Raw genomic sequence first — 23,537 nt, 5'->3', positions numbered from 1 at the left:
TTTTGTGGTTAGCAGAAACTATCCTTTATCTTCCTTAACCTGGAAGTATGTATCCATAGAAATAAACTTCCTGATACGACATGTAAGACCAAAAAAACCAAATCAGAAGCAGTGCAGCCAAAAACATTGCCATAACAGAAAACTATTTTAACCAACACTTCCGCTCTTCCTACTTTTAAAGTTTGAGGGGGAATGAGGGTACTTGACATTGGTGCCAGGAGCTAAATGATAATTTGTGGTTGACAAGGACTGATGGCCCCAGTTCCTCTGGTCAGCTCCAGTTGAGGTGAATTAACAGTTAACTGTGTAAGTTATAGCAGGAAAGGACATATTCAGTGCATTACTGATATTAATAATTTCACATCTTGTATATATTTTTTGTAACAAGGTAGTTTAAGTTTGCATAGGCTGCCAGAAAATGTTGACTAGAATTTTAATACTCATGCTCTGAGCACAGCACTTATACATGTTTCACACCAATTTTCTGTGTTGTGGCTTTTTAAATTTTCTTTGTATCTGCAGCTTAACAAGATAAAATTAGCATTTGGAAAAATTATACAAATGCAAGTACCTTTATTTTAAGTGCAACTTTTCTACATATTTTAACTTCCAAACTTTTATCAGTATGCCATATATGCCAGTATTAGTACTGGTTTACAATCTTGTGTTTTTTTATTTTTTACTATATATTTATTTATTTATTTATTTAGAGAGTGAGTGGGGTGAGGGGAGGGGCAGAGGGAGAGAGAATCTGAAGCAGGTTCCACGCCCAGCACAGAACCCAACATGGGGTTCGATCTCACCACCCTTATTAGATCATTACCTGAGCTGGAATCGGGAGTCAGATGCTTAACTGATTGAGCCACCCAGGTGCCCCTTTTTGTTTTTTTGTTTTGCTTTTGTTTTGGTTTTATTGCTTTTTGTTTGTTTTTTGAGTGAGAGAGCGGGGTAGGGGGGACTAGTTTTAAAATAAAAATTAAGGGGCATCTGGGTGGCTCAGTTGGTAAGCATCCGACTCTTGGTTTTGGCTCAGGTCATCATCTCAGGGGCGTGAGATCGAGCCCTGTGTAGGGCCCTGTGCTGGGCCTGGAGTCCTCTTGAGATTGTCTCCCTTTCACTCTGCCCTCCCCCTGCTCACATGCATGTTCATTTTCTCTAAAATAAATAAAAAATCTTAAAAAAAAAATAAAAATTAAGACAAGATAACTGAGTCTTTTTGTGTCTTTGTACAGGAAACTCTACACACAGTGAAATGGAAGGAAAGAAAAATGCAACAATAAAGATAAATAAGGTTTGTTCAAATAAAAATCTTTTAATAACACTGTATGGTTGGTTAGTACATAACTGTAACTCAGATATATCAAAATATTTAAATATAACAGTTATTCTGGAGGTTTGTTTTGTTTGCTGTTTCACTAACTTTTTTTTTACTTTTCTAGCTTCGAAGGTCAAATCAGTGTACCAGTCAGTGCTTCAGAAATTTTTTCTCCAGTATGTTTTCTTCTAGTAGTCATACTGGAGAATCTTCCTTTACCTGTAGAACTTACTGGTTAGTATTTTCTACTTTAATTTATGTGTTTGTTGTACTTGATGTTTCATTATTATAATTAACTTTTGGTAAAAATTTAAGTTCTGGCTCAAACATGAAAGCCTACTTTGTTGTTTTTTTTGTTTGTTTGTTTCTTTTGGAAAGTAGACTAGTTCTAGCAAAGAGAAAACCTGATATTTTGTGACCCTCTCTAGTATGCAGTGATTGCCTGTGATCGGGTGGATTTTGTTTTCATTGATAATAAATTGCTCTATACAGGCTTTTTATATGATGGAGAAGTAGGCTACTTGTTAAATTGTAATCAAGCAGAATCCTTTTAGAGTAGACCCAGCCGTCTTTGAATCTGTAGTGACTGGCATGTAGATACAAAGTAAATATTTGTGTAATTTGAAGATTAAGTTGGGGTTTTAAAATCACCTGGCTTTAGTTGAATGAACAAGACAGGTTAAGATTGTGTGTGATTTTAGAGCTTGGCTCAGGGTACCAAAGACAACAATTACATCTGAGTAGCCTTTTGAGAAGTTGAACTATACCCATTTTTGGTTATAGTAACTATACCTTCCTTTATTTTTTCCTTTTGTTTTTATAACTTAGTTTCAGGTAGGAAACTGTTGCAGATACAGTTTCTGCTGGGACTGCTTGCTGCAGCTTTGGTTCACGGGATAGAAAATAGTGTTGCTTTTTTCTCTCCATAATAAGGGTATTATTCTGAATTGACTTTTTAAAAATTCTGTCACTTTAAGATAAATTCAAGCATTATTTTTATGGATCAGATAAATAGAATTTTAATTTGTAATTTTACATTAGTAATGAGTTCATAATTGAAAGTGTTTAGAAAAAGGTTCTTATTCTTTTAAATGTGGTTTATAATGCTAGGTACAAAAATTTCTGCTGTCATGATATAACCCAGGTGTTATGCTGAACTTAAATACTTGGAATTCTGATGAAGGTCTAAAATTTATCTTTTAGTACAGAATTTATAGAGATCAATGAAATGAGTGCATTGATTAGGCAGAAGAGACAGGAATTGGAATTGTCATGGTTTCCTCATACATCACCTGGAATTGGAAGGTAAAAAAATTTTTTTTTACCAGTGTTTACATGCTAACATGAGCAGAAGATGTCATTAATACTTAAGTAACAGAGGTATCTTAATCAATAGTTGTGCTTTTGAGAAAGTTTTGTGCAAATTAAACTTGGTGTTTCAACTGCCTAAAGAGGATTGCTGTTTAAAGAACTCCTTGAAAAGTACCTTTATTTATCTGTTTAATAAATGTAGATATATGAGTCATTTAAAAGGGAGACTCTTGCATCCCGGAAACAAACTGAGGGTTGCGGAAAGGGAGATGGGGTAACAGGGTGATGGGTATTAAGGAGGGCATGTGACGTGATGAGCACTGGGTGTTTAATGCAGCTAATGAATCGTTGAACGTTATGTCAAAAACTAATGATGGTACTATACGTTGGATAATTGAATTTAAATAAAAAAATAAAAATAAAAGGGAGAGCACCAAAATGATAAGATTCATTATTAGTAATATTCAGATCTGTCATCCTCCTTTCAAATCTTACCTGTGTGCTGTTAGCTGACACACTATTTTGGTCATGATATTTCCCCTCTCCAAAAGATTCTTCTCAGTGTTTATTTGACCAAGTCTTTATACTCTGCCCCGACATTCATGATTTTCTATAATGTAGTCCTTTCTTTCTTAGTTTAAGTCCTGAAGCTACTGTTACATTGCTAGATATATTATACTTAAATCAAGTTCCTACATAAAGATTGAGGTCCTTGCCACTGTCATTCCTGTAATGTTATAACTTTATCTTATATAACGCTGTATATAGTTCTGCATAGGGCCTTCCCTCTAGGAATGACAGTGGAATATAAAGTAGAGGTGAAATTAGTCTGGATATATATGATAAGAAATCTTAGAGTTACACATTTTTGTGTATGTGTAAGTTGCACATTGTTTTTGAAGCTTTTCTCCTCCTACTCCAGAATCTCACCTTATATTTGATAAAGTTTTGTTTTTTTAAATTAGGGTATCTGAACTGAACAAATATGCATCAGAAAAAAGTTGAGAGTGGATTGGGTTTGGATGCAGAAATGTAATAGGGACACTGGGAGCTTTGAAGAGCCATCGTTCTTAGGTTGAGGAACTTTACAATATAATAGAACAACAGATCAGTTCTTTTTTTTCCTTTTTAAAAAATGTATTTATTTTGATGTTTTTGCTTTTGATACATGCTATAAAACAAATGTAGCAAAAAATATAACCATGTATGTATGATATGCTTCAAATTCAGGTGGTACAGTTCTGTTTCCAAGTTTTGTTAAGTTATTTATTCATGGACTGATTTCTCTTTTACCTTGCTGATTTCTTTAAAACCTTGATTTGATTAACTTGGCTAAATTTTCTCTTTGGTTGCCCAGAAAAGGAGAGGGGTAGGGGCAAGGGACATGAAGGCACTCTGGTTGGGGGTCGTGGTGGTTACAGAGATTTATACATCAGTCAGAAGTCATCAAACTGTATACTTAAAATCCGTGCATTTTATTTATCTATACACATTTTGTTATCCAAGTTGCTTTTTTTTTTTAAAGAATGGAGGAAAACGGAAGCTAAAAGAATTCTTGACAAAATGTTACATTAAATTATTTAAACGAGAAACACATATTATATATGAAGTTGCCCTTCATCTCCTTTTGCCATTAATTTATCAGAAAAATATGCTTTTAAGGGTTTTTTCTTTGCAGCCAGCTGATAGCCATCTTTGAACAATTAGTAACCTTGAGTTTACATTTTTAGTTATTTTGGCAAAACTAATTTAAGTATACTGTATTTTAAAGTTGCTAACCTGATTTGGGAAATTAATAATTTTAAATTGTTGGTGTAATTTTTTAAACCATTTAAACAAAAACGTCTTTATTTTGTTTTGAATTTTCAGAATTGGTTTTGTACCCTGGAATATTGAAACACAAGTGCTTCCTCTCATCTCTTCTGTGTTGCCAAGAACTATTTTTCCAACAAGTACCATATCTTTAGAAAATTTTGGTAAAGTTGGTGTAATGTTTTTCTAGTTTTTAAAAAATTATTGGTTTCTTTCAGTATCCAGAAAGTGAGTGTTTAATGACTTAGAAAAGCTATAAAATAAGGTAGAGATAGTAAGTCCTAGATAGTTCTGTAAATATTTGGGCAGTGACTTGACTTTTAAATTGTTCCAAGTAGAAAATTTTTTTTATCTTAAGAAATTACATCTTCACATCTTCGAGGAACTGGTTAGAAGTCTCCCTTCTGTTTAGGGCTTCAGTATCCAAAATGTAGGTCTTAAGAAGTTAATCTCCTATTAATTATGAACAAATAGTTTCAGTCGTTATATATTTGTGGATAACTTGTTTTCTCTTGTTTTTTGCCTAGGTAATACCTATTCATAAGGCAGTGGTAGTTATCAAACCAAACATATTTTCTCCTGGTTTTCCCCCCCTATAGATTGCCCACAAGAATTCAAATCTTGTGATAATTCATTTCAGTAGCATTAAAAGAACCTGATAAATACCTGCTCTTACTTAGATATTAGTAGCTATTGATTTATTCATAACTTGATTCATAAGTATATTTTGTTTCACTCTGTTATAGACATTTATTTTATGGTAACATAACCTGAAGCCAAATGATTCTCTTTTATTGAAACATATACTTACTTTTTACTTTTTAAAATACATATATTATTAGGTACCTCTTGCAAGGGATATGCATTAGCACATACTCAAGAAGGAGAAGAGAAGAAGCAAACTTCTGGTACATCAAACGCCAGAGGAACAAGACGAAAACCTGCAGCAACAACTCCTACAAGGAGATCGACACGTAACACGAGAGCTGAAGCAGTCAGTCAGTCTCAGAGATCCCCAGTATCAAATAATTCCGGGTGTGATGCCCCAGATAACAACAATCCATCTGTAAGTATTTCCTCTTCAGCTGCGTCAGAAAAGCAAACAAGACAGCCTCCAAAACGGAAGTCTGTAAGAAGAGGAAGAAAACCACCTTTATTGAAAAAGAAACTTCGGAGCTCCTCTATACCTCCCCCTGAAAAATCATCTTCCAGTGATTCAGTAGATGAAGAAACAGCAGAATCTGACACACCACCTGTGTTAGAGAAAGAGCACCAATCAGACGTAGAAAGTAGTAACAGTTGTACTGTGCCGGCAAATGTAGAAAGTGAGTCTGCCAATGACTTGAGGAGTTGCAGCGAGCAGCAGGTAGAAGAAAGTGAGGAACATAATGAGAACCATGATACGGAGGAAGCAGTGGAACCTTCATATTCTGAGTCTCACAGTCAAGATCCTCTTGTGCTAGTTGGAGAGGAAGAGGACATTCAGAAAGTTGAGAATATAAGTATAGAGGCTAATGTTTTATGTTTAGATAGTGAGACTCCTAAAAATATTTCTGTAAAAGGAGGTGATCCATTAGAAAATCAAGACCAAACATCTGGACCTTCAGAATCAGAGGTAAAGGCGGATACATGTACAGATCATTGTTCAAATGATTTTCTTGCATGCTCAGGATCTGAAGTTGAAGTAGACGAACCTGTACCAAGCTTAGGTGAGTTACCAGAGAATGCAGAGTCAGTGGTTAATGAAGAAAAAGTTATAGAGAGTCCTGTAGTAGAAACGAGTGATCATAAAGATTCAACAGTAAAAACAGAACAGCTTGTAGACAGCCCCAAATTAGAATCTTCTGAGGGTAAAATTACGCAAACAGTGGACAAAAAATCTATGGAGAGCTCAGGGGTTCAATTGCTTGGGCATGTTGAAACTGAAGATGTAGAAATAATTGCAGCATGTGATACTTCAGAGAATGAAAATTTCAGTAGTATTCAAGATTCTGAAAATAATTTATTAAAAAATAATCTTGACACCAAATTAGACAAATGTTTAGGAGAAAAGACTGAATCTCCTGTTGAACATCCCAGATCTACGGAATTGCCTAACACACATACTGAACAAATTCAGAAGCATTTTAGTGAGGACAATAATGAAACGATACCTATGGAATGTGATTCATTTTGCAGTGACCAGAATGAATCTGAAGTTGAACCTCCTGTAAATGCTGATACTAAACAGTTGAATGAAAATTCTGTGGCGTACAGTTCTCAGAATAATATGCCATCTTCTGATCCTGCAAATGGAAAAGCTGAAACTGTATCTCAACCATCTGAAAGCCCAGTAGATGTGATAGAGAAAGCCAAAAAGCCTCGTACCCGAAGATCTAGATTTCACTCCCCATCTACAACTTGGTCTCCCAGCAAAGATACTGCACGAGAAAAGAAGCGGTCTCAGTCTCCATCTCCCAAAAGAGAAACTGGAAAAGAAAGCAGGAAGTCTCGATCACCATCTCCCAAGAAGGAATCTGCAAGAGGACGTAGAAAATCTCGTTCTCAGTCCCCAAAACAGGATACTGCAAGAGAAAGGAGACAATCTCAGTCTCGATCTCCAAAAAGAGATAGTGCAAGGGAAGGCAAAAGATCTGTATCACTCTCCCCCAAAAGAGACACTTCTAGAGAAAACAGAAGATCTCAGTCAAGAGTGAAAGATTCCTCCCCAAGGGAAAAATCTAGGTCCCGGAGCAGAGAAAGAGAAAGTGATAGAGATGGGCCAAGGAGAGAGAGAGATCGAGAAAGGAGAACCAGAAGATGGTCTAGATCCAGATCTCGTTCTAGGTCACCATCAAGATCTAGAGCAAAAATTAAGAGCTCATCATTTGGTAGAAATGAGAGGGACACTTATTCTCCTCGGTGGAAGGAAAGATGGGCAAATGATGGTTGGAGATGTCCACGAGGAAATGATCGGTACAGGAAGAATGATCCGGAGAAACAGACTGAAAATACAAGAAAAGAAAAAAATGACAGTCCAGATGCTGATGATCCAAATTCTGCTGACAGACACAGAAATGACTGTCCCACTTGGGTAACAGAAAAAATAAATTCTGGGCCTGATCCAAGGACCAGGAATCCAGAAAAATTAAAAGATTCTCACTGGGAAGAAAACAGAAATGAAAATTCAGGGAATTCTTGGAATAAAAACTTTGGTTCAGGTTGGATGTCTCACCGTGGAAGAGGTAACCGTGGCAGAGGCACTTACAGAGGTGGTTTTGCCTACACAGATCAAAGTGAAAATCGGTGGCAAAACCGAAAACCCCTCTCAGGGAACTCAAATAGTTCAGGGAATGAGTCTTTCAAATTTGTGGAACAGCAGCCCTATAAGCGGAAAAACGAGCAGGAGTTTTCATTTGATACGCCAGCAGATAGATCTGGGTGGACATCCGCATCTAGTTGGGCTGTGAGAAAGACTCTTCCAGCAGATGTACAAAACTATTATTCACGACGAGGGAGGAATTCTTCAGGTCCACAGTCTGGATGGATGAGACAAGAAGAGGAAACAACTGAACAAGGTAACATATTCTGTTTATTTAGTAACACTGTTTTTTGGTTTTTTTTTTTTGAAAGATTATAAATTTAACATTTATATGAATTGTAATGATCTGTGTTTATAGTTTTATGGTGTTAAAGTGAATCCCTGTTTAACATCACTTTGCATTATATAGATAGATCTACACGTTAGGGTTTACTGCCTTTTTCACCCCCCAACACCTTGCTAAAGACTTTAAGTACTGTAAGTACAGTTTGCTACAGTAGAAGAATTTGGTATGTTCTTGTGCAGGATGTAACTTGTATTTCATTTATCTCAGACGTGCACACTGGATTTTTTTGATCATTGTTCTCATATAAATAAGTTACTCTTCTAATAACGATTTATCTTTCCTTGGCTTTTCTTGTTAAGAACATTGCAAGAAAAAAGCTGTTAAAGATTTAAAAAAATGGTTAACCTTCTAATTTAGTAATCTAATTAAATTTTATAGGATTATTTCCTTAGCAGATTTCTTGAGGTGCTGACTTTTTGCTAATGTTGACAGATGTTGTTATGTGAACTTATTCTTAAAAATAATTTTGAGTGTTTTTTTTTAGTTAGAAAATCAGCCCACATTATTTAGAAATGACAGGATTAAACTAAATGATTGGAGATTCGCTTCGGTGTTCTGAGTCTGTTCATTGCTATTTAATCTTACTATAACCAGTGGTTCTTTGCTTCTCTGGCTAAAGAAGTTTGCAGTATGATTTTTTTTCACGAGCCTTTTTTCTTTTGATAGATTCTAACCTAAAAGACCAAACAAACCAACATGGAGATGGTTCTCAGCTACCTATAAATATGATGCAACCACAAATGAATGTAATGCAGCCACAGATGAGTGCACAACAGCCTATGAATATCTTCCCATATCCAGTGGGTGTTCATGCTCCTCTGATGAACATCCAGCGCAATCCATTTAACATTCATCCTCAGCTACCCTTGCATCTGCACACAGGCGTGCCTCTCATGCAGGTAGCTGCTCCCACCGGTGTATCTCAGGGACTCCCACCGCCACCACCCCCTCCCCCACCATCCCAACAAGTCAGCTACATTGCTTCACAGCCAGATGGAAAGCAATTGCAGGTATGTTTTTAGCATCTAAAGTTTAATCAACATAGCCATTATAAGCATTTAACTGTTAGGGACAGATGTGCAAGAAAGGGCTTCCTGACATCCAAAAACATTTATTTATTTGATTAGGTTTATGGTAAACCTTCATAGGTTTCCTTCACTGTCCTTCAAACCTCCCACCCCTCAAATAAGAACATGAATTGAATGTAAATTATCAAATATATACTGTTGTTGATGTCCAAACAGATTTGCTTTTTCATGTTAAGATCAAATTATGAGCCAAATTAGAATCAATTGGTGGGTGCTTTAAAATAATTCTCTAATTTATTGGACTTTTAAGGGAGTGGGAACTTGTGATGAAGCTTATATTGTCTTGTTGGGACAAATGCCAGATAAAGCTATTCATTATCCATTACCATCTGTGTTTCATTTTCACGGAGTCTACCACGCTAAAAAGAAAGAAGTGACTCTGAGACATGTAGAAAATCTGAATAATAGTTTGTAAACATTGTGTTCCTTAGAGTTCTGTGCCTACGTTTCACAGATTTTAGAATCCTAACAGCAGTGTATATTGGAAGATAAGGGGAATAGGATTCCAGAATTTGGAACCTCCACTATCTCTTTTTTTCCTGTCAGCTCTCTGGAAGCCAGTTTGACTTCACTGTTTCGTTTTCTCCCATCTTTAAAGGGGGGCACGTACTTTAGTTAATTTTCATAAAGAGTGTTTCAGGAAAGATCCTATTCTTTAAATGCTATTCTTTTCCTTGTTTTTACTGTTGTTGTCAGAACATGACAATTCGCAAGTGTAATTTAAAAGTCGCTGAACATATTTACATAGTCTCTGTTTAAGAATGTTACTCATTTTTCTTCAGAGTCCTTTAGATATACAAGACCTGAAATATGAATTTTCCTTAAGTACTGAGGTTGACTCACTTTGAATTTTTTATTTCTAATAAATGACTGAAAGATTTCATTGAATATAAGTAATTCATTTAACTGATGATAATTCTTCAAAACAGGGTATTCCTAGTGCTTCTCATGTAAGTAACAACATGAGTACACCAGTCTTGCCTGCTCCAACAGCAGCCCCAGGAAATTTGGGAACAGTTCAGGGACCAAGTTCTGGTAATACTTCGTCATCAAGTCACAGCAAATCCTCTAATGCTGCTGTAAAATTGACAGAAAGCAAAGTAAGTGTTACGGTGGAAGCCAGCGCAGATAGCTCGAAGACAGACAAGGCAAGTTCAAGGTTGAGAGCAACCTACATATTCTGTATATGATAAAGATGAAAGAATAACAGTTTTGTTTTGTATAATTGGTAAAGGGAATTTACTGTTGATAGTCTTAAATCCCAATGCTATTTGAAGGATTCTCTCTACATATGTTGATGTCCAGTGAGTTACTGGTAGTATTTCATGATTATTTTTAGAAATGTTTGGTATGTGTGTTAATAAATAACTTTCATATTTATGACACTAATATTTGAAGAATTCTTGCAATAATGTAAAAGTGTGGTGTTTTCAATTTCATATTTTTGAAGAAATTTTTTGAAAGTATATGATTGGGCAAATAATAATTACACTTTTTCCTCTTACCAGAAATTACAAATCCAAGAAAAAGCAGCACAGGAGGTAAAATTGGCCATTAAGCCATTTTACCAAAATAAAGATATCACCAAGGAAGAATATAAAGAGATTGTACGGAAAGCAGTAGATAAAGTAAGTTCTAGCTTTAGCAGAGTTATGTATGTATTGTTTTGAATCATCTCTATTTTAATAAAGGAATGCTTAAGTCTAATCAATAAGCACTAACTTCTAATTCTTGTCTGCTTTTTCACCTTTCAAATAAGTTCATATGAGATATGAAATATAAAAATGTCTGATTATCTTTTGGGGGTTGTTTTTCAAAAAGCTTTCCATTTTGCTGAAATCCTTTTAAGTATGAGAAAAATATTCCCCCTCCTTTTTTCATAGGTTTGTCATAGTAAGAGTGGAGAAGTAAATTCTACTAAAGTGGCAAATCTGGTTAAAGCCTATGTAGACAAATACAAATATTCACGGAAGGGAAGCCAAAAGAAAACTCTGGAAGAACCTGTGTCTACCGAAAAAAACATAGGTTGAAATGGGGAGCACTATAAAGGACACTATCAAGATATCTGCAAAGTGCAATTTCAACATGTACCTTTAACTGAAAATCATACATAACTGTGATTGAAATTTGGTTTTGATAAAATTATTTTTTTTAATGTAGAATATAAAGTTTTGTTCTAAATAAATATAGTTCTGCACTGCAACTTCTTTATCCTTTCCTCCTCCCGAAAATAAAAGCAAATTCAAGGGAAAGTAAAGGGGTTAAAGGAGTGTGCATTTTTACTAGGACTGTGTTATAGTGTGGATACTGGAAGATGTACAGCTTTTTGATTTGAACAATGGGTGCATAAATTAGAGTCCTCTAAGTGCACTGGTTTTGGAAAAGATATATATAATACATTTATTCTGTCAGGCTAAAAATAAAGTATGATCTTTATGATTTTTCCCTCTAATTATAGAAAGTTAAATAATGTATTACCATGAAAAATATTTCTAATAACAGAATATACCAATTGCAGGGTTCCTAATGTGTATTTTTAAAGCACATATCAGAATAAATTGCCTAGATAGAAAACAGATTATCACATGAGTAAAATTCAGTGTTCAAAACTTTGGAACACTGTTATTGTATCACCAAATAAAGGCTATGCTGCTTGTTTTTCTTTTGTGCCTTTTTTTCCCCCAATTGAGATGAAGCAGTTTGATTTGCTGGATTTACAACTTTGGAAGTCTAAAACTGTTGAGTTTAGAAGATCAGTTGGGAAAAAGTGTTTGTTGACTTTGTAAAAATTAGGTTCTTTCATGGTATCTTCTACCTGTCTGAGAAATGATAAATTACTTGTGCCAACTGGAGAGTTGCTGTTGAGTAGTGACCCTCCCCTTCCTTGGGACGAAGGTAGAATTATGAAACTCACGTCAGTGGCTTTCAGTTGCTCATCTGTCTAATCACTAATGAAATTCTTTTCACACTTGAGAAGTCTCCAAATGTTTTACAGTGAATAAAGTGTTAATTAGGTGACCATATGGTAGCCATTAACCATGTTGCAAAATTCTAGACATTAAAACCTGTGTTTTGGAAAGAGAGAAGAATTAAATAATGGAGTCTTGGTTATTAGGCTTTCAGGGACTAGGGATTTGATTGTCTTTTCTTAAATGATAGAATATGTTAATTTTTACAAAAGGTAAGTTCAAAGTGTTAGAGAGCCACTATTTTAATTGGCATCTTAGAAGAAGAAATGAGTTATATCCATGATAAACTGTCTTTCATTCCAGTAACAGTTTTCAATAGATACCAAGTAAGTGGAAAGCTATTCGGAGAAGATGTTAATGGCTCCGATAGATGTATGCCTCAGTGAGACAGATTGACCCTTTTACTAGCTAAACTAGAGAGCAATACTCTGTAGAACTGTGCTTTTCTGAAGTAAAGATGATCTGTTTCTCAAGTTTATGTGCATAATACTTTCTTGGTGCTAGCTTTGCTAAGGCAAATATTTTGAATTATTGGCCCCAATAATGATTGTGCTAGTTCATAATCTTTATTAGATTATGAATGTTATCCCAAAAAGTGTTAGAAATATTTCCAAGCAGTTCTTGATCTTTATTCTGCATTTCTGGGCATTTGTAATATGGTATTCTACTGATTTATATATATATATATATATTTTAATTAAAGTTTGTGTTTAGATACGAAGGGGAAAGAAGTTTGGAAGTATATTTCTTCTAATAAAATATTAAGACTTTTAAATATCAACACACACCTCCTCATTTGTTTGTTTTGAACTCTAGAAGCAGTTGTGTGAACTTTCAATCTATTTTCAGTTAAAGTAGGTTCACACTTTGAAAATTTTGTAGCAAATTGCCTAAGAAGATTAATCACACAGGGCATACTTTTCCTACATTTTCTTTCAATGATGTTTGGGAGTAGGGTTACATTTTAAAATTTGCTTTTACCATTTAGCTTTGCAAAGATGTTTAAAAGTTTTGAAGAAAAAACTAGGTGGTATGGCCCAGAGTTAAAAGTCTCACATCTTTGGTAGTAGTGCCATGAGTTATTTCGACATTTTTTGAAAATAACAAGTGTGTATTCCAGATCTGCTTTGGGGTACTTGGTTAGTCTGCATTTAAAATGCTAATGAAGGATGTTACTGGATTAGAATTCAGACTTTTAAATCTTAGAAATACTTAAGAATGTATTAGAAAGTGCATGCTTTATGTTCAAAAAACAATGCTTTAACATTCCCCATTCTTGCTTTTTTCAGAATTTTACATTAATTTTGCATGTCCACAAACTTAAAAACATTTTGTGGGGTTACAGATTTCTCGTTACTTAAGTATTAAGTATTAACTTGACCTTTGAATCCTTGGTCCCACTAACTTACTAGTCACATTGACCAATGTTTTAGGCTATAGTGATGCCTATAATTTTGAGACTAAAAGTAGTTGCTTATTACTTTAACATTCCAAAAGTTTTGTGATTTTTTTTTCCTGGTAATTACCACATTTTCGCCATTATCTTCCTTTAAATGGCCACAGTGTGTACTGTTTGAATGTCCCATCCAAAAGATGGAGCTTCAGAAGCACAGTGGGTGCCCCATGGTCCACGAGACGTTGTTTGTAGTACAAGGATGGAGCGCTGTCTACTGAAACAATACTCTTAAACAGATATGTAGTATGTAATATTTTCTAATAAATTCTTTTGATAAACAAAAAAGTGTCTTTAACATTTTATTATTAAGATTCTTGGGAAATGGTGACTTTTACCTCCTTATAACTCTTTCCAAGCCCATGTTGAAGTATTTTTTGGATTTGTACGAAAGTAACTAGCACCATAGTCACATTAATTCCAAGTTGTAAAGCAAGCTTAGAATCAGCTATAAACATATATTTTAATAGCATTTTTTTCCTAATTACAAAATCATTGTAGGAAATTAGGAAAACTAAAAAAAAACTGTAGAAGAGGGAAGAAACTGAAAAGCAAAAAGAGAAAAATCACCCGTAAGCCTACCATTTAAAGGTAACAGTGCTGCTCAAACTGCCCATAACTATGTTGTAACTTATTCTTTTCACTTAATGCTGTATTTAATAGTTTTCATTTTAATAAAAATTCTTAGCATGATTTTTAATGGCTATATAGTAGTCTGTTACATATTGTACCATTGCTTAAACCAACCGTCTGCTGTTGGAATATTGTTTTTACTAATGTAAATAAATTAGTAAAATAAAAATTGTACTAACATGCATAAGACTGATGTGAACATCTTTGTACATAAATTGATGCATCCCATTTCAGATGATTCTTTGGGGATTAATTCCTAGAAGTAGACTATCTTGGCCAGTTTTTATTTCCCCATAAAAGAATTTTAAATGTGATTATATATACACTCGATGTATAATTTTAAAGATTCAACTGTATTTAATGTAAAACTCCATTATTTTCCTAAGCTGATTTTTTTATCTGGAGAGAACTGTCAGAAAGTTCTGTGTATCTTTCCTTAATCTTGAGTGCATTTACAAAAATGCTTATTAAGTTTCCAGGAAAATAGGTTTCAGAGATTGTGCTCCCAGCACATGAAGTATATTCTGTAAACCTCTGCATCTCTAGTCTCCTTAATAAATTGAAGTTGTATCTTAATGTCCATGTTCTGTTTTCTAATGGCTCTATCATGTTCCCATGGTGATGGACACGGAAGTTCTGTGCAGGTTTTGGCTATTAGCAACAGTGTTTTACTGAGCACCCTTTGTGACTTAGCTCTGTGAACCTCTTCTTTGTGTGTGCGCTTACACTGAATTTCAGATATGCACATTTTTCATTTGGATAGTGTGGCCACATTGCTCTTAGAAAGGGGTGTACTGATTTACAGTCCCACCACTGTGTAGTTCCACCTTTGATACTGTGACTGAACATGCTCTTGGTTATAAGATCTTAACACTGATTTCATCAAACCGTGCATACCTACTCTGTGTCGGGGATTCTTGGATTCTGCACATATCAGAATTAATTATACCACAGTCTTCTAAAAGAACAGTATAGTAATAGCATTTTATTAAGCTTGTGATATGTGCCAGGCACTCTATCAGACATTATATGTGTTACCTCTTTTGGTTTATAAAACCAATTCTAGTAGTTATCTTTGTTTTGATGAGAAAGTTGAGATACATAAAACATTAACTGAGTTAGCTAGTTACACAGCTACTTAGTGATAGAGACAGGATTAAGAGATGGAATTGGTAGACACTGAAGTCAGTGCTTGACGTGGGGTGTGGGTGTTCCGCTGAGCTCCCAGATGTAAACTAACATTTATAATACATGGAGTTACGGCTGAACTAAAAAGTGAAGTATACTGGGAGTACAGAAGAGGACACAGCTGACTGGGGAAAAAGAAATGAGACAGGGATATTTATACTGTGTCTAACTATGTTGTTTTGTTGCCTTTTTAATACTCCCATATTTCCTGTCCTGGAGATGTGAAGCTTTTAATATTGAAGCCATCTTTCATGCATTTTCCATTCTCATCTCATCTCCATTCTCTCAAACAATTGCTATTTCCTCTACTTCAGATGAATTCCTTTGCAGTAAAATCCAACTCCCTTAGTTCCCAGCAGTCTTACCATCTGACCTTTTTAATAGTCTCAACTATGACTTCGATTCTGTACACATCAGTTCATCTTAGACACTAAAGACTAATCTTCCAATAGCACAGCTTTGGTCATATTCTACATCATTTCAGCATACAGTCGGCCTTGTGTGTACACTCTAGGGAAGAGTGACCAAGACAAAACCGTTTGCACTCGTAGAACACGTACTATTGTGAAAAAGCAGCTATGTATTTATATGACTGATTCAGGAATGACAGAGGACTCTGCATGCTCCAAGAATCTGTGCTAGGGTAAGAGGACCTAACAGTGATTGGTGAGAGTCCCTGGAAGAAGTGGCACTCAAGAGCTAAAAGATGAATAAGAACTAAGCAAGGAGAAAAGATGAGCTGGCAGAGGAAATAGGTGCAAAAGGTCTGGAGCCCAAAAGTATGGCAACCCCAAGCCTAAGTTGGCTGAAGACTCTTGGAGAGTTCTTAAGGCAAATCTTTTGCAAAGAAAAGCTTTTGAAATCTTTCAAGCAGGAGGTATTCGATATGAGCAGACTTGCATTTTGAAAGATTGCTCATAATCTTTTCAATGGCTTAATAAAAATGGTTAGTAAATGTGAAAAGGTGTTCACAGTTAAACAATATTACACATTTTCTTTTATCAGACTGATCAATTCTGGCAAGAGTCCCATGAGGAAATAGTACTGGTGGCCATTTGTACAATTTTTCTGAAAGGCAACTTGAAAATACGTATAAAGGGCCTTACAAGGGCCATATACTCTTTCCATAGTAATAAAACATATGGGTTCACATAGTCCTCCTTTCCAGTATTTAATAGTGGAGAATTGGAGGGGATGGTTAAACTGTGGTTCATTCATGTGAAGGCATTTTGCAGCTGTTGTAAATGTTTTCAAGGATAAACAAAATGAAATGGAGAAAAACAGGACACAAACTATAGTTGACCCTTGGACAATGAGGGGCTAGGGGCACCAACCCCCTGCACAGTCAGAAATCCCCATAGAATTTGTGATTCCCAAATACTTACCTACTAATAGCCTGCTGTTGACTGGAAGTCTTAACTGACAACATAGTCAACATGTATTTTGTATGTTACATGTATTATCACACTGTAATCTTAATGTAAGCTGAAGAAAAGAAAATGTTAAAGTCCTATGGAAAATATGTTTATAGTACTGTAGCATATTATTTAAAAAATCCATGTATAAGTGGATCCGTGCCGTCCAAACCTGTGTTACTTAAGGGGTAACTATACATAATATTCCAACTTTTTTTTTAAGGCAAAAAAAAAAAAATACAAATTCTTAATAGGGGTTATTTCTGGGTAGCAGAGGATCTTTTAATGCTTTTCTTTAGCTTCCAATTTTACTACGGTGAACAAGAGTTGTATGATCAGAAAAAACTTTTTAAGAAAATTGCAGTCATTGCTTGGGACATGACGGTGGGGGAATGGGCAGGAGACTTTGTTTTAGGCTGGGAAAGTTACCAACTTCCCACTCTAGAACTGGTCTAAGGCCTCAGCTTGAGCACCTGTGATAGGTGTTTCATAGATGGCTCTCCATACACAGCTCTGCAGGAATGGTGGCTGATGGGTGCTAGTCTGTAAGTAGTCAATATCCACTGGCTTTATGGGCTGAGACATCCCTTAGTCATAAGGAAGTGGACTTCCCAAACCATAACTAGTTTGGGCATACTTCCCCCAATCCTGTGAGCACTAGAGAAGATAATCCACTTCAGGTAAGTAGGGGTCTTGGCTTTAAAGCTCACAAAGAACTGAGGCACACTTTGTGCCCCTGAGTATGTTACTTCTCTGAGCCAGAGTGGCCTATAAAAGGGGCTGCTGCCTACCTACCTGGAGGATCAAGTGAGATAATAGATGTGAAAGTAATAATTTCCTGTATATTTACTTGGAGAATCTGCCCTATAATCCAGACTGGTGTTCCCACCATTTCCTTTTGGGTAATGATGGAAATACAACTTACTTGTCCAGTGGTTTGAAGTCTAGCTGCATGTTTAGGGTCACAGAGCCTTAAAACAAAACAATACACAGAGACTTCCAGGAAGATGGTGGGAATAGGAAGATCCTAACATCCCATGGATACAATGAGGTAACACCCACATCAATGTAAATAACCCAGAAGATGATCTCAGGACTGGCAGAACACACTCTGCACAGCTAAATGCACAGAAGAGGCCACATCAAAGAGGGTAGGAAGGGCAGAGCAACTGGGGAGCTAAGCTAATCTCAGAGCAGGTGTTGGAGGGGCAGGTACCTTTGGGAGACTTCTCCAAGAACAAAAGAGCTGGCTGGCGCCATTTACCTCCCCCATACCCTGCCCCCATGGACAGCTGTGGGAACCAGTGCGGCAGTAACACTCTCTAACTTGCTAACAGTGCACCTGCATTCTCCTGTGGACGCATCCCCTCTAGCCAGGCTTGTAGGTCTCCTCCCACAACAGACCTGTGCATACCTTACTGACACTGCATGGCCCACCCCCAGCTCTTCTATGGATCCGCCCACCCCATCCAACACCACCAGCCCTGGTCCCTGGCAGCTACAGGTCCTCTCCTGCAGCAGACCTGCACAGATCTTGCTAACGCCGCATGTCCCACCCCTGTGTTCTGTTGGACCTGCCCTCTCCAATACACCCTTGGCCAGAGGCCATCCAAAGTGGTGCCACAAGCCTGGCAGTGTGCAAGCAGCGCCCACAGGGCCCAGCATCACTCCAGAGTGACTCCTGCTCTGGGGGACGGGAAGATAACCACACACACCAGTCCTACTGTGGCCCCAATAGTAGGCTGGGGGCAAAGCTTCTCAGTGGACAACATAGAAAGTATCCTGCAGTTTGGTACTACTGCATCTGGCAAACACCTGGTCTGACTCACTCAAGCCCAAGGGGGCCCCAGACTGGCTTACTAACAACGCAGGGACCAAACCCTGCACACAGCAGGCAAAGAGAGACGTTGCAGATGGACTGGAGGGAAAAGTGGCTCAGCCACAACAGTAGGGTGCATGTAACACACATAAGAGACACCCCTGAAGTGCCAGGTTCTGGGGAACAGGGGGCATTACACTGCAGGGCACTCTAAGACCTCTTCTTCACAAGGCCACTACTTTCAAGAGCAGGGGATGTAGCTGACTTCCCTAACACATAGAAGCAGACACAGAGAGTTAGACAAAATGAGGAGACAGAGGACTATGTCCCAAATGAAAGAACAGGATAAAATCACAGCAAGAGAGCTAAATGAAACTGAGATAAATAATATGTGAATTTAAAGTAATGGTCATAAAGAGACTCACTGGACTTCAGAAAAGAGTGGAGGATCTCAGTGAGAACCTTAACGAAGAGATAGAAAACAAAAAAGAACCAATCAGAGATAAAGAACTCAATTAAAAAATTAAATTAAAACTATACTAGAGGGCCTAAATAGTAGACTGAGGAGGCAGAAGAATGGATCAGTGACCTGAAGGACAGAGTAAAGGAAAGCAATCAAGCCGAACAGGAAAGAGAAAAATAATAATAAAAAATGAAAATCGGGAACTCAGCAGCTCATCATGTGTAATAACATTCCCATTAGAGGGATCCCAGAAGGAAAAGAGAGAGAGAGGGGGCAGAAAATGTAGTTCAAGAAATACTCGAAAGTTTCCCCTAAGCTGGGGAAAGAAACAGAAATCCTGATCCAGAGGCACAGAGATCCACCAACAAAATCAACCCAAGGAGGTCCCCACCAAGACACACAGTAATTAAAATGGCAAAAAATAGTGATAGAGAATTTTAAAAGCAGCAAGAGAAGAAAAACAGTAACATAAAAGGCAAATCCCATAAGGCTATCAGCCAGGTTTTCAGCAGAAACTTTGCAGGCCAGGAGAGAGTGGCACGTAATATATTCAAAGCGCTGAAAGGAAAACAGCTACAACAAAGAATACTCTACCCAGCAAGGCTATCACTCAGAATAGAAGGAGAGATAAAGAGTTTCCTAGACAAACAGAAGTTAAAGGAATTTATCACCACTAAACTAGCCCTACAAGAAAGGGGATTTTTTGAGTAGAAAGGAAAGACCGTAAGTAGGAGTCAGAAAAGTAGGAAGCACAAAAGCAGTAACATTAAACGTATCTATAAAAATCAGTCAAGGGATTCAAAAAGTAAAAGGCTATAAAGTATGACACCATATACTTCAAACATGATGGGGGGAGAGGCGTAAATAGGTTCAAACTTAAGCAACCACTGATTCCATATAAATTGCTATGGGCGTAAGGTGGGGATCAAAAGTACGCTAATATTAATGAGCACTGAGTACTGCACAGAAGTGCGGAATCACTGTACTGCACACCTGAGACGAATGTAACACTGTATGGTAACTACGCTGGAATTAATTAATTAGTCTAAAAGGCAATACACAGGCTCACACCAGACCAATTTAACCAGTCTTTGGGTTTAGGATAGTTTAAAATCTCCCAGGTAGAGGCTAATGTGCAGCCAAGAAGCAAACCACTATGTAACTTTTTTAGATCCCCGGTAGACCACAGCTGTTCTGTTAGAACAACATAATTCCTTAGATCACAGCTCGTCTTTAAAACCCTTCAGATTCTATTCTCCCTCTCAGAGGCAGCTATAGCACCTGGCAGTTTATCCTTCACTCTTTTTCTAAACCTTGTTTTCAAATGCCCCTTTGTCTGGGGTTTAGATCCCACAAAGCAGAGAGATAAGATCTTGAACATTTCCTGGGTGCTCACAGTTCCAGGGTGGAATAAGATTCTTGTAGGAATCCAGCTGTTGGTAAGGTCAGGCTGTGTATGCTCAATTCAACAGGTTTTTATTTACACACTTGCCTGAAGGAATTCTAGACATTTCTAAAATATCACTGTAACATGGCTTTTTGTAAATCATTTCTGGAAGTCTTTCTTTTACACTTTAACAGCTGATAGCATGTGCTCCAGCAAGTGCAATTATGATTCCCAATCACAGCAGCAGGGACTAACACTAAGTGCTTCTTACTGGTCTGTGCCAGCATTTTATTTGCATTATCTCCCTTAATTTTCATAACAACCTTTAAAGTAGGTCCTATTATTAACCTCATTTGTCAAATGAGGATGAGGTTCAGTTCCTTAGCTAGGGTCGCTCAGACCGCACAGAGGTGGCTGAGTCCACAGTCTCTGCTTGTAACCATGTCCCAGTGCTGCCTTTTGGCTCCTTACAAGCTCTACCATTTGCCCCACACTTACTCCTTCTCACTCAGCATACCCAGTTTGAGGACCAGAAATGGCTTGTCCCTACTTCTACTTCCACTGCCCCTCTCCAGGGTACAGGAAGTTCTCATAATCACTCACCTACTCAGCTGTCTGACCAGCTGGTCCCTCTATCTAGTCTTCTCTTCCAGTTCATCCTTCAGACTTCTTTTAACCATTTAATTCCATTAATATTAAATACTTGCTCTGAGCAGTGTAATTCCCCTATGCTGTATTGCCAACAAACTTTTTATAGAACACCTGCTAAACAAAATCTTGAACCATTATGAATGGGTCTGCCCAGGCTCAAGGTGAAGGCAGCAAACCCACTAAGCCATCCTCTTGCCCATCCCCCAACCCAGCTGACTTTGTGGCATCTCTGGATAGTTCCAGGATCTCTTAGCACTGAACACGAACTATAGCCATGTTTTGCAAACTCTTGTAGGCTGCTCTGTGGTAGTATCTTAATAGATAACTAGATACAGTTCAACAGCTAAGAAAATGGTCAACAGAAATGCATTCCCAAGTACACCAAGAGACGAGGATAAGGATGCTCATGGTATCATTTGTAATAGCCCCAAACTGGAAACAGCTCAAACGCCATCAATGTTGGAATACTCATTCAGCAATGAAAATAATGGAACTATTGTTACTTTGAACCATATAGATGAATCTTACAGCCAGGTTGAGTGAAAGATGATGGAAACAATACAATTGAATACTGCATTTCTATATTAAGTTCAAAAATAGACAAAACTATATTATAGTATTTAGAGATTTATACTTAGGTGATTAAAAAAAAAACTTTAAGGGGCGCCTGGGTGGCACAGTGGTTAAGCGTCTGCCTTCGGCTCAGGGCGTGATCCCGGTGATCCGGGATCGAGCCCCACATCAGGCTCCTCCGCTATGAGCCTGCTTCTTCCTCTCCCACTCCCCCTGCTTGTGTTCCCTCTCTAGCTGGCTGTCTCTATCCTGTCGAATAAATAAATAAAATCTTAAAAAAAAAAAAAACTTTAAAGGAAGTGCTTGTCCTTAAAATCAGGAGAGTGGTCACTGGTGTGGGGGTGTGGGGTGGGGGATTTTGACCGGGACAAAGGCCTTCTGGGAAGGAGGGGGACTACCAAGGTCTACTTCTTGATCGGGGCAGTGGTTACAGAGGGTTTGCTTTACAGTAAAAAAGCTCTACTCCTCATTTTATGCACTTTATTATATGTGTCTGAGGTGGGGATTTCACAATAAAACTTTGTGCTTAAAAAAAAAAAAAGCTCAGAGCCCTTGTTCTGATTTATGGTAGTCAATCTACCAGTCTTCATCTTTTCCTTTCTTTCAACCAAGTCCCAATGGGAAAAGGAAATCATAAATTTGGGGGGAAAATTGCCACTGAAAGAATTCTGCATTGCATAAACTGCCCTTCTGTTTGGAAACAGAAAAACAGAGCAACAAATGTGCCGGGGCCCACTCTGTGCGAGAGTGAGTCACTGTGCACCTACACTTCACATGTGCTTTCTGTGCTAGATGGTGGCAGCCTTTGTTCCTTTCTTTCAGTTATTGTTTTAACAAACTACGTCAATTTTCAAAGGTTGCACAACTCAGAAAGTTGCCTGTTCCTAGCCCAGCAAGAGTCGATTTATTGAAAGGGTCAACCCTAAAATTAGTCTTGTTATCTTTCACACAGTTTAGCTGTAGACAGGGCATCATATCTGATCCTTCAGATCAATAAATCCTCTCTAAAGCAAAGGCTAAACAAACATTTCTCCGTCAGTTTGGGGAAACTATAAAGTACAGTGCAGAGATTCTGGAAACCACCCCCCCCGCCCCAAATGTGTTTCACCCTACACTTCATGAAGCCCTTTAGGTCCTTTACTTGGTGGCCAAAGCGTCTCTCTGCTGTAGCAACATCTACGTCACACTGCACCATTTAATCCATAACCTTTTTTCTTGAACAAGACCTCTCCAGACTCAAACACTCTCTCACCACTGTTAGGTCAAATTTCTATCAGCCCTTAAAGTCTGCAAAAGACACTGTTCTTTCTCCACGAAGCCCATTCCACTTTGCCTTCCCCACTCATCAATCAAACGAAGCCTGCTGTGCCTGAACTCCCAAAACACTTAATAATTCTCATACAGCCTGTTTTACCTTTGTTACTGGGCCGCATTGGGAAGCGTGTCTCAGCCTCAGAGCGGGACTGTCTCCTCCATCTTCCGAACGAGCAGCTAAGTACCCCATCACCGCTCAAGCTGAATGAGATATACTATTATATCTATTATACCTAAGGGAGGTATAAACAGAGGGAAAAAACCTATTAACATTCTTAAAAAGTTCAGAATAACTTTATCCAGAAGAATCAGCTAACAGTTGTTCAAATTACACACCAGAGTGGATAATTGTTGGTTGGAAACTGTGGTTTCAATCTACTATAAGCCCTTGTCTTAGCCATGTTCCTTTGTTAAGGGAATTCCCAGAAAGTTTTTCTTGCTCTAAGAAGTTAAGTGATGCCAAATTAATAAATGAAATACTTGGGGAAAAAATCTGAGG

General features: G+C 37.4%; 1 protein-coding gene across 5 annotated transcripts in view; it reads left to right on the top strand.

Annotated features, from left to right (window-relative positions):
- Nucleotides 1-11,831, top strand: part of SCAF11 (SR-related CTD associated factor 11) — a 66,212-nt gene extending 54,381 nt beyond the window's left edge. For 4 of the 5 annotated variants that reach the window (XM_040642363.1, XM_040642362.1, XM_040642365.1 and 1 more), the window contains 9 exons: nt 1,233-1,291; nt 1,440-1,549; nt 2,519-2,620; nt 4,496-4,602; nt 5,281-7,995; nt 8,752-9,095; nt 10,103-10,321; nt 10,682-10,801; nt 11,057-11,831. In XM_040642363.1, the coding sequence (XP_040498297.1) occupies nt 1,233-1,291; nt 1,440-1,549; nt 2,519-2,620; nt 4,496-4,602; nt 5,281-7,995; nt 8,752-9,095; nt 10,103-10,321; nt 10,682-10,801; nt 11,057-11,203 (3,923 nt within the window). In that variant the 3' untranslated portion in view covers nt 11,204-11,831. The remainder of the gene's footprint in view (nt 1-1,232; nt 1,292-1,439; nt 1,550-2,518; nt 2,621-4,495; nt 4,603-5,280; nt 7,996-8,751; nt 9,096-10,102; nt 10,322-10,681; nt 10,802-11,056) is intronic. The other variant, XM_040642366.1, reaches the window with a different exon arrangement.
- Nucleotides 11,832-23,537: the final 11,706 nt, after the last annotated feature.

The sequence above is a fragment of the Ursus maritimus genome, unplaced genomic scaffold (genome assembly GCF_017311325.1).
Source record: "Ursus maritimus isolate PB19 unplaced genomic scaffold, ASM1731132v1 scaffold_26, whole genome shotgun sequence".
Taxonomy (NCBI): domain Eukaryota; kingdom Metazoa; phylum Chordata; class Mammalia; order Carnivora; family Ursidae; genus Ursus; species Ursus maritimus.
This window is presented reverse-complemented; position numbering and strand designations above follow the sequence as displayed.